At 35.7% G+C, this 16,735-nt stretch overlaps 3 protein-coding genes across 4 annotated transcripts; all 3 read right to left on the bottom strand.

Annotated features, from left to right (window-relative positions):
* Window positions 1-840: 840 nt before the first annotated feature.
* LOC108989006 (probable ADP-ribosylation factor GTPase-activating protein AGD11) lies at window positions 841-7,529 on the bottom strand. 2 transcript variants are annotated; one of them, XM_018962451.2, is made up of 11 exons: window positions 7,232-7,529; window positions 7,031-7,096; window positions 6,804-6,940; window positions 5,517-5,597; window positions 4,689-4,773; window positions 3,787-3,862; window positions 3,302-3,465; window positions 2,989-3,223; window positions 2,301-2,417; window positions 2,110-2,205; window positions 841-1,511 (listed from the first exon to the last, which is right to left on the bottom strand). In XM_018962451.2, exons 3-11 carry the CDS (start codon window positions 6,850-6,852, stop codon window positions 1,230-1,232), a joined length of 1,185 nt encoding a protein of 394 aa, XP_018817996.1. In that variant the 5' UTR covers window positions 6,853-6,940; window positions 7,031-7,096; window positions 7,232-7,529; the 3' UTR covers window positions 841-1,229. The 2 variants fall into 2 exon arrangements, with proteins under 2 accessions (XP_018817996.1, XP_035545841.1); XM_035689948.1 differs by lacking the exons at window positions 5,517-5,597; window positions 6,804-6,940; window positions 7,031-7,096; window positions 7,232-7,529 and adding an exon at window positions 4,894-5,472.
* A 1,779-nt stretch (window positions 7,530-9,308) lies between these two features.
* On the bottom strand, window positions 9,309-12,782 carry LOC108988995 (uridine 5'-monophosphate synthase-like). Its single transcript, XM_018962439.2, has 6 exons — window positions 11,799-12,782; window positions 11,345-11,428; window positions 10,610-10,692; window positions 10,429-10,516; window positions 10,034-10,288; window positions 9,309-9,722 (listed from the first exon to the last, which is right to left on the bottom strand). The coding sequence occupies exons 1-6, from the start codon at window positions 12,582-12,584 to the stop codon at window positions 9,594-9,596; spliced, it is 1,425 nt and encodes a 474-aa protein (XP_018817984.1). The 5' UTR covers window positions 12,585-12,782; the 3' UTR covers window positions 9,309-9,593.
* A 380-nt stretch (window positions 12,783-13,162) lies between these two features.
* Window positions 13,163-15,407, bottom strand: LOC108988967 (stearoyl-[acyl-carrier-protein] 9-desaturase, chloroplastic-like). Its single transcript, XM_018962401.2, has 4 exons — window positions 15,349-15,407; window positions 14,924-15,082; window positions 13,978-14,473; window positions 13,163-13,836 (listed from the first exon to the last, which is right to left on the bottom strand). Exons 2-4 carry the CDS (start codon window positions 15,040-15,042, stop codon window positions 13,282-13,284), a joined length of 1,170 nt encoding a protein of 389 aa, XP_018817946.1. The 5' UTR covers window positions 15,043-15,082; window positions 15,349-15,407; the 3' UTR covers window positions 13,163-13,281.
* Between the last annotated feature and the right edge of the window lie 1,328 nt (window positions 15,408-16,735).

Genomic DNA, 16,735 nt, shown 5'->3' with positions numbered 1-16,735 from the left:
CTAACTGAAAACTAACCCCAAAGATTCGTTGGTTGTTTGTCACCCTATCTTCTTCTAAAGCAAAAAATGCAACCTTTATTTAAGACATCCTCATAATTCTGGTCTAAGCTTGTTGCAATGGTTTCCCAAGGGTTCGTTGTTAGCATAGATTATTCTTTATCTTTGTTCTTTCTGTTTATTCGTTTACTTGTTTACCGTATATAAATTGATTTGTGTAAAATAGCCCATTTAAAGAAATTTACTTTTTTATAATCGAGTCCTACTTTTTTACAATAGGTTATACTTTTTTTTTAAAGAATTTGTACAAGATTTGTATATAACATTATTCTTTGCATATTTATCATTTTTTCTTAAGCTGGAAATCGAAAGTTGATACCCAGTCTCCCGGGTGCATGGCACAAGACATTGACAAGAGCACTGAAGAGCATTAGAGCTTTTTCCATTCCATATTCGAATTTTAGCCATGTTCCATTATGTAAAGCTGTCGGAGAATGCCGTCTTGAGACTTTGCAAGTGTTTCAAACGTTTTATCTATGAAGCTCTCTTCTGGGTAATCGTTTTATTTCCTTTCTTTTTGTTGTTGTTGTTGTTCTGGTGGTTGGGAGTATTTGCAAGTACTCAAATCCTATTTCTTTTTAAGTAGGATTTGTCTGCATTGATATGGAGCCAATCATGACCTTAGATATAAGTTAATCCATGATTATGGAGTTTACAGATCCTGGATTGCTTTACTTTTTGTACGTTGATTTGAATGCTCTATCCCCCCATTAGTGGAATATATATTCATCATAATTCTGTGTATGGAAACACTAAAAAATCTGTCTCATTGATTTTTAAGACAATCTCAAGTCTGACTGCCTAGTGAAATTCAGAACCTGGTTACAAGAATGAAATACATGTGTCTCCCATTTAAAGGATTCTCAGACATCACAGTTGTATATTGATTCAAGTCGACTGGATAATATCGAAATACAATCTCTGCTAAGAATGACAAAACTGAAGTGGGAAGGTAGAGCTTTATGCATAATCTCCAAATCTTTTTGAAAAATAGTTGCACAGCCCTATTTGTTTACATGCCATATTACTCACCTTTTCAGGCTTTCAGCTTGGTAGTTAAGAGGAATTGGTTAGAATTTGTGTATTGAGAAGAATCGATGTTTTGCCCTTAAAACATATGAGGATAAACTTGACTGGGCTATGGTGTATTCATTAACTTCTAATTATGCCTGCTATTGAGTAAGAGGAACACACTCAAGCTCAATCTCCAGCACGCCTCTCTCAACCTTCTGCAGTCTCAGACTGATTTCCTGTCTGACCCTCCCATCTTCTAGGTTGATGACACTATCTTTTACCAGGGTGTTATCCTTGCTTGCCAAACACTTCCCAAGCTGCATCGACTCATTGATCATGGAGTTCTCATAGGCTTTGGCAGCAACAACGAGGGGTTGAATGTCAATTTCGGCCTCACCCATGAAATCATCATTCTTGAATGTATCTTTGTCATAGACAAGCTGAATAAAATCATTCAAAAGAAAAAAAGGGATTAACAAAAGCTGGAGGTTTTACATCTCATCCCAGTGTCACCGTGCAAGTAATGTCTCACTTGATGAGAACAACTTCTCCCTCCCCCGCCCCAAAAAAAAGAAGCATGATGAGAACAAAAATAAACCAGAAAGGGGTGGTAAACTGTACTACGAAATTCATCTTAGAATGTGCTAAAGATTTCTTTTACTTTTATTCCATTTTCTTGGCCACTGGATTTCTAAGTACTGTCTTGGCAATTAAGGGAGCCAATTCGTGGAGTCATATTTCTCTAGCAAGAAAGGCCCTAAGAAAAGATTATGCTGCCTAAAAGGTTCACTTATATTGAATGAAATAAGCTCTTATCCTATCTAATTGCCTCCCAAGACAAGCATGCAGGTGGAATAAGTAACACATGTTCTATCCAGGAAAGGATCAATTGGTCTCATATGGAAGGAGTGCCTTTGGCAATAAATGACAGCCAAAAACTCTGACCAATATTTGCATAAGAATGGTCCCCATGGGATGGTCCAATTTTTGTTCATATGCTATTTTTTAAATGCTTTCACACCATAAAATTCAACATACCACTTTTAGAGGAGGAATGTTTTCTGGAATTGACAGCATCAGGCTTTCATTCCACACTGGATTCAGGTTACTCTTGATGACACGTGTCTTTACTGACTGCAATAAATATATTTGGAGTTATATTATAAACACAGAGGTATCTATTTCTTAGTGAAAGAAAATAGTAAAAATGTCGAGGAGAAGAGGCTCACTTGATGACCAAGCGCAAGGATGACATAGGGGTCACTAGTCATAACATCCCGGATAGCTAGATTGGTGCCTCTAACCACATTGACCTTTATCAATCCAATGAATTCAACCATGCCTACCTATAAAGAGTACATTTAAAGAAATAAGATTCAGTACCCATATCAAGCCAAAATTTGAATTTGGATAACATATTTTAATGCCTTTTCTTTCAATCAAGTTGTTTAATATAAAATAACTTCTGGTTCCCATTTCATTTTCCAAAGTAGACAAGAACGAATGAAAACTTATATCATGGAGGGAATATAAAGTTTTAATATCATTATTACTCAGATCCGTGTATGTGTAATTCCAGATGCCTTTGAATGCTAGAACTTTCTATTCACAATTTTTCTGAAGGGCCTAAATGTTTGTCAATTCTCATTGCAAAGAAAAACCACAAATTTATGTGTTTTTGCATGTACCCGGGATCAATTCAAAATGTATCTCAGAAATATGGGAATTGTCGTATCTCTTCGAAGGAGTGTTTTGGGGTTCAGAAAAAATCAACCCAAAATTCTCCAACCATAAGAATGAAAAGAAAATGAAATTTCCAGTCACATATTATATTTCCACAGCCAGATGCAAAGACAAGTTCATCCAATCACCAAGTACCTGATAAGAAATGCATTAACCAAATAAAGAAGTCGTTACCAATAAGTTGCTCTTCTTAGAGGCCTTGTACTCATTGTCTTTTCTTCCCCAGTTGCTGCAAAATGCCTGGCCAATACGATTTCTAGTTGTTTGTTTCTCATATTGTCTCTTATCTTGGGCAGAGTAAGTGCTCAAAGAACTGCTTGGGGTTGATGAGCTCCTTTTATGAGATGGTGAGAAGGGGCAGGACATCGAATCATCAGAATTCAGAAATTCTAGCTGCTCATATTTTCTCCTGAGTATTCAGGAACATCTTGGATTTAGATAGGGATATGCTTCATTCACAAGGATGATAAGTACTGTAATTCATTACCTAATAAAATTAACCCGGTCCTCAATAGAGGACTCTGGTTTTGGTTTCTTAAGTTTATCTGGAATGCAAGCTTCATATTTCCTGTTAACTTCAGAATTTCCACCCAGAATTTCCAAAGCCTCAACTTGTTCATCTGTCCATTCGTCTAGCTTCATTGACAGAACCTGACACAGTTGCACATGAAATGAGAACATCCAGTTCCAGACTTCATCAGAGGGGTGGGGCAAGAGTATGGCAGCAATAGTTGCAATAAAGCCTGTTATTTGGGTGGTGATTCCTGCTTGTTACATCTATATCAGCACACACACACTCTCTCTCTCTCTCTCCCTCTCTCTCTCTAGTTCCATGAACTAAGATCCATATTCAATAAAATTCAAAAGTCTCAAAGTGGACAGATGATGCCAATGCAAAGTTATGTTCTAACTAGGGAATTCTGTTTTAGAAGACTATGTCAAGGAACATATTTGGGTACCATGGAACCATACCTTTGAAATATGCACACCAAGGCTTCTATGTACACCGGAACACTTGATACAAATAAATACTCCGAGACTTAAGGATCTGACATCGACCAGATATAATTAGGATGAAAGCAAATATGAGCTATTGATTTGCCAAAAATAAACTTCAATGAACATCATGAGACTCAGGAGTTTCCCTTCTCCCTTAATTATTGAGAAATCATAAGATCTGTATGCTGAATGATAGCATCATTGAAATAAGATCACGCAATAATGCTTCATCTTTAATCATAACAATAACAGCAGTACTTCAGAGAGAGAGAGAGAGAGGATTCCTTTCCAATAAGAAGAAGATAAAAGATTCAGTGGCAATGAAATAGAAAAAAAAAACATGTGAAGCAAAAGCTATATTTATTTTCAGAGGAGTCCAAGTGTTCTGGGAACCCTTTCACTAGACACACCTCTTACCCGAGCCATCCACTTCTATGATTTGCCGAATATGTTGAAGATAGTGCTTAACAACTGGGATGGAGTGCATGCCATTCCTCTTGAATGACATGCATAACCTACTTAGGAACACTCAAGGGAGCCATTAGCTCGGCTTCAGGTTTATATTCCAGCTGAAACGCACAAAAAAGTGGTGGTTTTGCCAGATGTACTTAATTTTCAAGCTTGACCTAGAACTTACTATGTTTACATGTGGGAAGTGGAGTCTAACAATTGTGGGGTGAGGCAGAACACCAAAGGTTTAGTTTTTAAGAGTGAAAAAGAGGGGGATTATGATCAAACTCATTGGTGACTGTGGCCTCCATGGAAGACCAAGTTTTGAAGCTCGGATTGCTACCAGAAGTGAAGCATTCTAGATTAGACGTATACAAGGAATTAGGAAATAAATAAATCCTATTTAACCTGATATGATAACTTACACCCATTTTGGATCAGGAGATCCACAATCTGCACAGAACATATTGCTGGATTGACGTGAAAGACTCTCCAACCTTTGTTGAGGACCTGATTAATAAAAACTATAAGTCTATGAAGTCTTGCAAGGTTACACGAGTTTTATCAAGCAGTTCATTCACAAGATTTCATATGAGGTATCATGTCCTTTAAATACTGAGATTTGCATACCTATAATCTTAAACGTCACAAAATTGAAGTACTTTACAGAGAGTGCACACGACAAGGCAAGCATTTACCAGCATTTTTGGCCGGAAATTCTTGAGAGAACGAAAAAAAATCATTCAGCGAAAGGAAAAAAATTCAGATTTCAGAGCAAATATATGGCATGAAAATCACCTATTTTGATACATATAATTTCCCTATGAGGAAGACCTGTGATCTAAAGTATTATATGAAATTGATAGCCAGCATTCATGCATAGGACATCAATTTACATGTGCATATAAATGAAGTTCACTTTAGCCTAGGAACCCAGAGTTTGGTAAACATCCAGCGAGAGAAAAGTTTTCTAGCTCTCTCTTGTGAGAAACTAAGGAGCTTTAATAACTCAAAACACTTTTTCTTAAGTAATAACTTGACACACTTCATAGTGGTAATATAGTAACTTTAGTCGCTAATTAACCTTTTATTTTTCTGGGAACTGATCAGATGATATGTTTATAATTCCTTAAATAAGCCTCTGTTTCTTCATTCTTGTTTGTTTTCAATTGCTAATTGACATTCATAAAAAGGTTGAAAAGTTGGTTCAAGGGGTTTTAAACAAGAAATTTAAACATTAAGTCTCAACACACCGGAATATGACATTCGATCACTTTGTAAACTCCAATTTGGTGTATCTGAACATAGGAGATCATATAAGCTTGACATGGAACCTACACGGAACATTTTTAATCATATAATCAGAACATCATTAAAAAAATTATGTTTGGCAAGAAGAAAGTACAATCACATCACGTGCTTCTTCTCCAAAAGAGAGCTACGTCTGATATCAAAAGAGGATAATGCTATTGACAATTGAATAGCATCAAGCAATCATGAAATGATACAATAAGCTTGAAGATCTAAAGAATGAGCAAAAATCAAAGAAGCTTACTAGTACATTGATAAGCACACCTTCCCAGAAGATGAAAAAAATAAATTGAAATGACTCTTTGCTTTTACTTGGTTATAATATGTAGCACACAAGTGATCACCTTACTCGACAGCAGATACTTGAACATGAGAAAACAGAATTAAACTATCGAAAAGCCTAAACTTCAAAATGAAATAGCAACTATGGTTAATGCATATAAAAATCACTTCAAATGGACAAAACACTAAGGATTGGTCTTAGAAAAAAACCATTAATATGGATATAGAAACCGGGACAATAACAATCCAGCGCCATTTATCTTGACAAACGGTTGAGAAGATGAGATTATGAGGGCTGTTTGTAATTTAAGCACAGAGTGCCAGGCAACTGTTATTGCTACAGCACATGATCCCCAAATCCAACATACCAGGCTTACCTTGGCCAAGAGTTATCCAACGGAAGAGCACCATTGAACCAACATGGACAAGCAAATTTAGAATATTACAATACTTGACCACACGATCAAGCTTCTTAGAACATTCTTATGCTAACCTAAATACTCCAAAATGAGGCATCCCAGAGCACTTTTAAGGCCAAAAAACTTAAGCAGGCTCGTTAAGCCCATGTCTCATGAGCCGCCTGTGTACACGAAAGGCACACAGCTTTTGTTCCTGATCTATTTGAGCCCTCCTATGTATCAGCTCATGAGGCATATTTCTTCATGCGAGCCCAATCTTTAAAGGGGAAAATCACAAACTAAAAAAAAAAAAAAAAAAAAAAGAAAAAAAGATTATATGCTTTGCTTCTTCTTTTTTATGTGGTATTTAAACAAAATTTTTATTTTTTAACCAGAGTTCGCTTTTTCTATATATGACTTTGCGATGGTTTCCTACTCCAGATAATTTTACATTACGCGCAAAGATTCATGTTTCGCTATTGCAAAAGTAAATTTCCGGACACAAAATTCTGAAAAATATTTTCATACGTTTAAAAAAAAAAAAAAAACCTGAAACATTGTCGGGATCACAATTCTCCCGCCGTCTAGACATCTCCATTCCTCCAATTTCCGCTACACAAATCACGAAAACTGCTATCTGAGAACAGCCATTTTATCATTTCCTTTGCTGCATCCAAATTTAGCAGCTGTCCAGGACAAATGCAATTCAAAAAACTTTATATGGAAAAATCACAACATATAAAACAGAAAAGAAAGGAGTATATATGATCTCTTACAAACAGAAACACTCGATTGCTATATAATCTGAATGAAAACGAGGGTTCTTATGATTAGCTTCTTCCCTGCATGAAACAAAAAGGGTATTCAAAAGAAAAGTCAAAAATCAAACATGTCGGTGAGAAATATATATATATATATATATGCCAGTGTTCAAAATTAACGAGAAAACAAGCTAAACGTCAACGAAAGACTCTTACAGATTAATAAGAAAAGCATATTTGGCTCAGGAAGGCTCAAACTTTGGGATCATGCAGAGGAAAAAGTGGAAGACGAAATGGATAAACAAACTCCAAAAAGGAACATGCGTTTATAACTTTCTGGCCTGCATGTAATTGGATGTTGGAAAGACAAGACAAGAAAGAAAATATTCAGGAAAATCAGAAGAGATCCATACGAGGAATCTGCTGCATTGGTTTTTTTTCTTATATTTTCCCGTTATTTTTTTTCCAAAAAAAAAAATTCGTAATAATAATAGAATGCGAATGCCACCAAAGAAAATGTGGGAGAATCGTTGGGGAATGAACTAGTCCTGCTGGTTGATTCTTCAACGAGCGGCGGGCGCATACATGTTCAGTTAGAACAAGTCCCACGTGCACCTTCGCGCGTACCTTGCAGACGTAGACACCCAATAAATTATAATCGTGTGTATATAATTAATATATATAATTAAATGTCATTTTGTTTTTGTATAAATCGTAAAATCACTTCATTATCTACAAATTATTATTCTCTTTTATGAATATTTCATTTTTCATCTTTCCATGTTTAATTTTATATTTTTTTATTCATAAACTATCCTCAAACAATCTAATTTATCCTGTGATTTTTTATTTTAATTTTGATTATTTTCAATATGGATTTCAAAAATCTTACAAAGTAGAATTTAATAATGCTAAGAAAATTGGAAAAAAATATAGAAGATGAAATAGATTAGGACAAGTTTCAAAACTTTGTTTTCATTCTTTAATTAAAAATTAAAAATTTTCTTTAAAAAATAAGAAATATTAGGATAGGGTTAAAAGGGAGGGGTTGGGTAATGGCGCGTGAGAGTGATTGGATAAAGCTGCCAATATATTTTTATTTATTTATTTATTTATGGTGCAGGTTGCTACGTGCGCGTGAGAGTGCTCGGTATAAGTCAAAAACATATTTTAGTCTTGTCCACGTCTTGACGTTGCCAACAATCCACGGACCACAATCTATGCTTTTTCTGGTGACCGGGCCGGGTCAATCTTAATTGGATCATTTATTCGATCAACCCTTGGAGCCTTGCGTGATTCAAAATTTTTTTATTCTCTATTTTCTTTTCTTCTTTAATGAAAAATGAGTGATTTTAAATAAATCTAAACAATAAAAATGAAAATAAACATTTTGACAAGAGTTAGAGCTATAAAAAATAATAATAATTATTATTATAAAAATAAATTTATAAATTGACATAATTTCATATGATACGTTAAATCTAATTTACAATAAATATGACTTTATCATCTAATGTTCCTAATAAGTTTTGTTAGTTTATAAATTTATATTTATAAGATCTGTTTGTGCTTAAAAAATTTATTTTCCCATATATCATTACATGCATTTTCTTTCTTTCCTTTTTTACTTTGGATATGACTTTTTGGATTGTCCAAAAATAGATATTTTTTTCCTAAATTAAAACCCCATGTTTTCTGTAAATTTAATATGAAATTTCTCAAATTTCAACTCATTTTCTTTTCTATCCACCGACACCAATTCCCTGGTCTAAAGCTTTTTCTTTGAGTGTCACATTTTCAAACAACAAAATAAGCTTTAACAAACCATAGAATATTTTTTGGGAACAAATTATATCGGTCTAAGAAATTTGAATTTTTACCCTATTTGAACCAGGCTAATGCACTAAGAGCCTGATGGCTTGATAGCACATGGCCCGATTTTCCAAATGGACAACTTGGGTTCAAAACTAAAACTCCCACCCCCTTTATCATTAATTAAAAAAAAAAAAAAAAAAAGAGGCAAATTCATTATTGCATTTGGCAGCCTTCCAGATGTAGCACAACATCCTTAAATGAAAGACCAAAGCTCCAAGTAAAAGGTTCCAAACATGAAGAAACAAAACTTATGTACACGGTCATGCATACTTTTCGATTCATGCCAAATCTGTTTCTTGCGTTCCTTGAAAAAATAATAGCAACCCATTTCTAAGAAACTATGATTGTCATTGGACATTTCATCTTTGGTTGTCAGTATTCCCCATCGGCATCAATATTTTCATGCGAAGGAAACAAGTGTAAATAGTTTAAATTGTAGTTCTTCTCGTTCAAAATTCACAGATACAGAGGAAGTTTACCAATCCGATACCGCATTAAGCCTCTAACATGGTTTATATAAGTAATACAGACAAGAGGAGATTCAACGATTGCACGTACAAAAAGGCTTGCAAACATGTTATCAAGCAGAAGAAAAATGTGGCATTGCACCCAAAGATTTCATTCGAGTATGATTTTTATTCATCCATTGATTCAGAAACGATACAACCAGAAGTAAACCAGGGGACCAGACCTATATAGAATCTTAGGTGCATTTGGCCAAGTATGCATCCCACCCTTGTAGACGGTATTCCCGGGCTGTCTCTGCTGGGTTTGCCGCCTTTATGATTCCACGGCCCACAATTATTATGTCACTACCTCTATCATAGATGACCTGGAAGTGGAAGATGATTTTTCTCAGTCATGAAAGCTGCAACAATTCATCATCACAATAGAGAGAAATGCAACTCAAAAGTGCACAGAAGAGTGGTCATCAAATAAAAGCCCATAGGAAGAATAAATCTGAGGGATTGTCATCCAATAATTTCCTCTTTGCTAATAATTCCAGAAATTGGAGCCCATTGAATGAAATTGCAAGAAGTCACGTTATTTTACACTTGACTCTTTATCTTTTGCCAAACAAAGAAAGAGAGAGAAAAAGTATCCCAACATGGAGAGAACAAGAGAACACCAGATGGAACTTACAGAATATGGAGTGTTGTATTGCTGGCCAAGTGCATCACCACCTGTTACCATTTGGACTCCAGGTGTGGCCTGAATGAATGCTGGATTTATAGGTGCCCCTGGCCATGATGCTGGGTTAACCGAGATGAAGCCAATTACAAAATCAGAGTGATCCTCTGCAATTTTTATTGCTGCTGCTGTATAGTCTCCCTTGGCGAGGTTACCAGCTGAGCTCATTTCCGCAAGCAACAACAGGCCTCGACCACGAGGCAAACCCTAAGTACAGTCCATAGAGTGGTTGAAATTAGAGTAGGATTCTTTTGAGGCCTTCCAATGGTCCAGCTACCAAGTAAAATAAATATTAAAGCTATAATTCAGTTCCAAAAGTCAAAACAGTAAAAAAGATTAGTTGAAACCTTCAACTTCAGTCCATCAACAATTCCAGGACCAGAAATTATGTGAGCATTGACTATATCAGCCCAATCCAATATATGAAAGATACCTCTAGAATAAAAAAGGGGAAGCTGTCAGGCAAAGACAAAGATATAATAGAAATGGAATTAAAAAAAAAAAACAAGCGGAGGGAAGCTCATTCACCCTTCATACTGCATTGTCACTGTGTTACCAATGTCTGCAAACTTACGGTCTTCAAAGATCAAGAAATTATATTTATCAGCAATCTACAACAGAATAAACAACTAAGTTAGATAAAATATGCAGCAAATTCAACTAAAAAATGCTCATAAGAGCCACATGATATAAGACATGTTAATGTTCTCAAAAGCAAAAGTACCGTTAAAATATTAACAAAACCACCATCTCTCACCAAGTTTAGACATCGATGATGAAAACAACGAACTTGGTTTCCAATTTAGAAAGAGAAAAATGAATCACTTTATCAAATTAACATGAAAAAGAAGTAAAAAATAAAGAAAAACAATTAAGGAGGTCAACATTCTTGAGCGATTTTAATATGCTGATCCATTTCTTCCCAATTAATAAGGCTTTGCAACAATGACCAACGATTTGTAATTGTACCTTAACCCCATAAAATATAGAAAGAGCCATTCAACTTCCTTGGGAAGTTCAAACGCACAATAAAGTAAACTATCCTTCAAACATCAAGTAACACTGCTACATTATGCAGAATATTTGATGTCAACCATCAACAAACTTGTTAATGTCTAAATGTCCACACATCAAGTAACATTTCTTCTTTGGTCCGACAACCCAACTAAACTTAATCTTGACGGCACATGTCATAAGACCAAATATCTGAAACAAGCAAAAATTCGTCAAAGTAGAAAACAGAAGGAGATGAGCAAGTCATACGGAGCGAAGTTTAGAACCAAAATCTGGTGTGAAGTCGGGCAATATATCCACATGGGTTTTCAACATGCATATCTCCTGGCCAACCTGCATTAATATTTCAACAGAATAGCTGATAAAGAGGCATATAAGAAATGTAAAGAGTACAAAATAAACAATATCTTCGACTCTCTGTCGCCTGACGATAACCAATAAATGAAAAGGGCCAGTTTTCCAGGCCCAACCCAACTTCTTACTGACCGTAAGTCCAAGGCTGCCTAGCAGCCCACGTGTGTCGGATAAGATGCATCATCAATGAATCCATCATCTAGTAAATACGACAAAAACCCAAAAAAGTTTTTCTTCCTATTTCCTAGGATAATACCAATTCTTGTACATCTACTTGCCCAGAAAATTTTTAGATTTTTGTTTTTTTTTTCCAGAAACTAACCGAAGGGTCTTTTTTTTTCCCCCATACCTTCTCGGCCAAGTCCAGCAACTCCTTGGCGGTCCCAACATCGGCAGCCAAACAGAGATTGCTCTCCTTCTCCACCATCACTTCAAACAGCCTCTTCCCCGTGGGATTCTTGGCCAGCTTGGCCCTCTCTCCAAACCCCAAAGCCTTGACACTGACCGGCTTCGGCACCGCCACCATCCTATTCTCCCCCAAGAATCTCAACACCAAGCCCTCCATCTCCTCCTCCACCTTCCCCTTCTCCCTCAGAATCCTCACCATCTCCGTCAGCTTGATCATCGCGTGGAGCTTAATCCCCTTCGACTCGAGGTTCTCCCTCCCCCCCTGCTCGCGGTCGATCAGAACGACGGCGTCCTGGACCTTAAGCCCGGCGGCGCGCAAGGGTTCGGCGGTCTCGAGGACGGAGGCGCCGCTGGTGACGAGGTCCTCAATGATGAGGCAGCTCTGGTCCTTGGAGAAGACGCCCTCGATGGACTTAGCGGTGCCGTAGTCCTTAACCTCCTTGCGTCGCATGAGCATGGGAACATTGTGGGATACGGAGACGCAGGTGGCGATGGGGAGGGCGGTGTAGGGGACGCCGCAGACGACGTCGTAGTGGGTGGAGGGAGGGAGGGAGGAGATTAGGGTTTGGGAGATTTGGGAAAGGAGGGTTGGGTAGGAGACGATGAGGCGGAGGTCGATGTAGATCGGGGAGAGGATTCCGGACTTCAGCTTGAAGTTGCCGAACTTGACGGCAGATATCTCGTGAAGTTGAAGGACCAAGGACTCCATGGACGGCGAAGATGACATTCTCAGAGTTATCTTTTTGCGTTTGTTTCAGGCTCAATGTCCGTACGTGTGTGGGGGGTTTTGTGAGACTCTGGGGTTCCACACTTTTTCACAACTCACTTCCACTACGTTTTTTTATGGAAAGTGCAAACACAATGGGAATCTGGGATGGCACCATAGAATGGAGTAATGTACGCATAAATTATAATTATAGAGTGTATAAACGTGACTATTTTAGAATCCTATAAATTAAATAATTGTAGAAGATGTTTAAAAAAAATTATTCATTATTTAAATAGTAAATTTTATATATAAAATTTAAAATTTAAAATTTATATTTAAAATTAAATTATATCATATAAATATTTTATTAAATATACACACCGTGATACCAATTTAAAAATATAAATTTTATAATAATTTTCAATTAATTATTCTTTAATTAACAAATAATTTATTTATTATTCGAATGGATTTTTATTCTATTTTGAATGATTCTTTGGTATTGGGCTAATAAATGTTAATATGATAGGCCCGATGTAATTGAACTACAAAATACAGATTAATATTGTATGGATTTACTTGTTATGGCTATTGATGGATCGAATCAAAGCCTTTTATTTTAACATGTGAGTTTGCACATGACCACCATTTTTCTTTTAAAGGAACAAGATAAATATTAAAAAAGAAAAATGGCCAGCTTTAGACCCCTAGGCTCTTACATCTGCCTAGCAGAAATCCAGGTGAAAGGAATGGAGGGTGCTTTCTCGGCCAGTGCCAGAACTCTCTCCTCAACCCTTTGCATTCTTTGAGCAAATCCACAGACAAAGTCCTGGGCTTCTCGTCCTTCACTCGACAGTCCACTTAGCTTCTCCACATTCCATTTTGCAACCAAATGTTGGAGGATTTCTCTGTAGTCTCTTGCTGTGTAGACTCCAATCCGAGAGGCAACATTAGCAAAGTGATAAAATAGGTTGTCGAGTTCACCATCATACATTAAGCGGGCTGGCATTGATATTTTCCTCCTCATTATGTCGGCAAAGGCCACAACTGTTTCATCTGGATCAAGCTCGAAAAGTTTCTCAACTATTTTGGTATAAGCAATTTCGTGGCGCTTCTCGTCTGAGGCAATTGTGCCACATATCTGGGCAAGTATTGGATCCCCATGCTTCTTGGCAAGCCTGGCTGTGTTACCATGGGAGATAAATGTTGCTCTTTCTTGAAACGATGTGTAGATGGTTAAAAGGTAGGGATTTTCCCCTAGACCGGCATCCTATACAAGATTATAAACATTAACAGTTTATGGATTAGAACTCCTTCTTAAGAGACATATATAGACGATATAGACAACTAAAATTGAATTAGCTCAAAAAGTATGTTAAACATCATGTTATGTTGCATGTCTGATCAGTACCATTCCCGATCCAAGCAGATATTGTGTTGTCTTCTCGATCTGTCTCATGTTCACTCGTCCGGAAAGGAAGAGATACTTGTTCAAAAGATCACCATGCCTTTTTTCTTCAGCAGTCCATCCCCTTGCCCATATTGCCCAAGGCGTGTTGTCTACGCCTGTTACATCGTGAAAAATTTCTGTGCTATTGATTTTTGCTTGGTAAGTTGGAAGGGATTCTTTTGTGATCATATTGCCGGCTAAGACAATCAAGTACTCGTCCGGAATGTCCTTTGTTCGTTTCCTCAATTCATCGATTTGCTCCAAAAATCCATCTGAGGTAGGATCTGGCAAAAAGTCTTGTGGTTGCCAAGATTTGTTCACAGGTTTTAGGAGAGTTACGATATTCTTTCTAGCCCATCCTTCCATGGACTTGAATATTTCAATCTTCTCTGGTGGCATGGTGCGGGCTAAGATAACACTTGCTTGGCTAGGAGAGCTTGGAGAATCTTTGTCCCGCCTAGAATGAAGCCATGCACGATAGAGAAAATTCAAGTTCATGTTGAATATAGTTGGATATAAGATTTCTTAAGTATGCATGTCATGCATCAGTTAATCATTATCATCTTATAATTATTATAAAGAAATTATACTTGCAATCCTATAATATGCAAGCCTCCAACACTCCCTTTAAAAAAAGTAAAAAAACTGTAGACTCGCATGAAAAAATCAATTTTTCATAGTGGATGTCACTTGTTTTCAAATAAATTGTATGAGACTTACATATTTAGAATTGTATCTAACATTACTCTTCCCTTATATAATATCAAATTATTAAAAGAAAACTAAAGAATGATAAATAATTTTTTTAATAATTTGATACTACTTTATTAGATGATGATAAAAGATAACAATCAAGAGGACTATGAATATCGCTTATCGCCAACAATACTTCGCAAGAAGGACTCACCTAGATCTGGAGTGTAGGGTAGAAGTCATAGAAAACTTGGGAGATCTCTGAGCACTCATAGGTGGAAGAGCATGTAAAACTAGGGATTGAAAGGTGAAGCAATTGAGTTTTACATCCATGTCTTCTCTCTGAATTTATGCTAGCTTCAGCTTCTGAGCACTGAAGAACATTAATGAAGATCATCGTGGAACTGTAAGTGCTTGAATGTAAAGGAATCAGGAAAAATCAAGTAAATATTTCTACAAGCAGATGAAATAAATCCAGAAAATGGAAAACAAGAGATTCAACCATGCAAGTCTACATTTATCAAAAGGTTCATCCATGTTTAACGCTTAGTATAAATGGAAAATCATCTGTCGATAACATGATTTGATGATCCAACAAATGTTCTATGTTTCCTTAAAAAAAAATCCAATCATACATACCTTAACTACTGATCTTTGGGATATGCTTCATGCGCATTTGCTCTAACTTGACTTATTTTATAAGCCATTCGGGGGCATCAAAATAACCCGCCTACGCTTAATTAGCATTAATCAATGTACTTACTACGTTAGGCCTTAATTAGTAAAATTTGTCTTCAATTTATAAGTCGGTTAGATAGCAAACCTACTAAATTTACTTATATGCACGTATAATATTGATTTGAAAGATAAATTTTAAAATTTAAATCTTACAAATTAAATATTACCATTTAAGTAATATTGATCGTGTAATATTCTACACTCCGCTTGAGAATAGAATAACTCTATTTTTATTTAGATACAAAAATAAATAAATCAATCAATCACTATAATTTATAAATTAGATCATTGGTTAAATTCCTTTGATTTTTTTTATTCTAATCTAACCTTAGAACGTAAGCTTTATCATCTTTTTATAATTAAACATGTCCTGTAATTTTCTTTTAGAGTAATATTAAATGTAGTTGTAGAATGTACAAGCTCAGTATGTTATCTCTTATAGAAAGTGAGATCCACCATTAACAAATAAAATTGTTCAAATGGATTTCACATCTTTACATTTTAAAAAAAATAATACGTGTAACTTATAAATCATTCTTTTCTTATAATAAATATTCCCTGTCTTTGTTATCAAAAAAAAAAAAAAACATCTATCTTTTTCCATACAGACGTGTTAGTGGAGCTCTTCAAACTTACCGATCAATATAATTGTTCATGCATTTTAATTTTTTTATTTTTATTTAATGTTTAAGAAAGTGACTTTTAATAAAATTGTGTATTTTTTTCTTAATAATTAAGAATATTAAAAAATTACTTTAAAAAAAATTATAAGTGATATGTCCCTTTTTTTTTTGTTTATTTATTTATTTTTATTATTTGAAAATGGCATGTCCGGCTATTAACGCTGGCGGCCAGGTTCAGCGTCAATATGATATTAAATGATAATAAATAGGCAAAATGTGTACACTGTGGAGTAGGCGACACGGCAATCGATATGTTAACCATTGTACTTGTATGCCCACGATGTGCCTACAAGGATTTGGTTGTGACATGAAAAACCCGACAATTCGAATCACTCGAATTCTCCTATATATCTTATAGAAATTAATAAAAAATATAAAACCCATTTCAACCTATATCTCATTTTGAAATTAACTTTAAAGTACAAAATTATTTAAGGTTGGTTTGGACATTTTGAATATTGATTTGAATGAATTAATACTCTGCTTGGTCCAGACAGCTGCATGCATGTGTTTTTAATTAAACTATTGTGCTTTTGGGACATCCCATTTAACTACTCTTGCTCAGTTAGTTTCTTGTTATTATCATCTTAGTTGAAATTCAATTT

The sequence above is a fragment of the Juglans regia genome, chromosome 5 (genome assembly GCF_001411555.2).
Source record: "Juglans regia cultivar Chandler chromosome 5, Walnut 2.0, whole genome shotgun sequence".
Classification (NCBI taxonomy): Eukaryota; Viridiplantae; Streptophyta; class Magnoliopsida; order Fagales; family Juglandaceae; genus Juglans; species Juglans regia.
This window is presented reverse-complemented; position numbering and strand designations above follow the sequence as displayed.

Bases quoted from the DNA above. Each gene is read 5' to 3' on its own strand.
- LOC108989006 (XM_018962451.2), bottom strand. From the start codon at position 6,852: ATGGAGATGTCTAGACGGCGGGAGAATTGTGATCCCGACAATGTTTCA. The intron at 4,774-5,516 runs GTGTGTTGAGAC...TTTATTAATCAG, and splicing joins TGATCGAATGTCATATTCCG to GTCCTCAACAAAGGTTGGAG. The intron at 2,206-2,300 runs GTGAGCCTCTTC...TATTTATTGCAG, and splicing joins TCCTTGCGCTTGGTCATCAA to TCAGTAAAGACACGTGTCAT.
- LOC108988995 (XM_018962439.2), bottom strand. From the start codon at position 12,584: ATGTCATCTTCGCCGTCCATGGAGTCCTTGGTCCTTCAACTTCACGAG. The intron at 11,429-11,798 runs GTATGGGGGAAA...ATATTAATGCAG, and splicing joins TGCTGGACTTGGCCGAGAAG to GTTGGCCAGGAGATATGCAT. The intron at 10,693-11,344 runs GTATGACTTGCT...ATTCTGTTGTAG, and splicing joins TTGGTTCTAAACTTCGCTCC to ATTGCTGATAAATATAATTT.
- LOC108988967 (XM_018962401.2), bottom strand. From the start codon at position 15,042: ATGGATGTAAAACTCAATTGCTTCACCTTTCAATCCCTAGTTTTACAT. The intron at 14,474-14,923 runs GTGAGTCCTTCT...GCTTCATTCTAG, and splicing joins ACCCTACACTCCAGATCTAG to GCGGGACAAAGATTCTCCAA. The intron at 13,837-13,977 runs GTACTGATCAGA...AATCTTGTATAG, and splicing joins ATCTGCTTGGATCGGGAATG to GATGCCGGTCTAGGGGAAAA.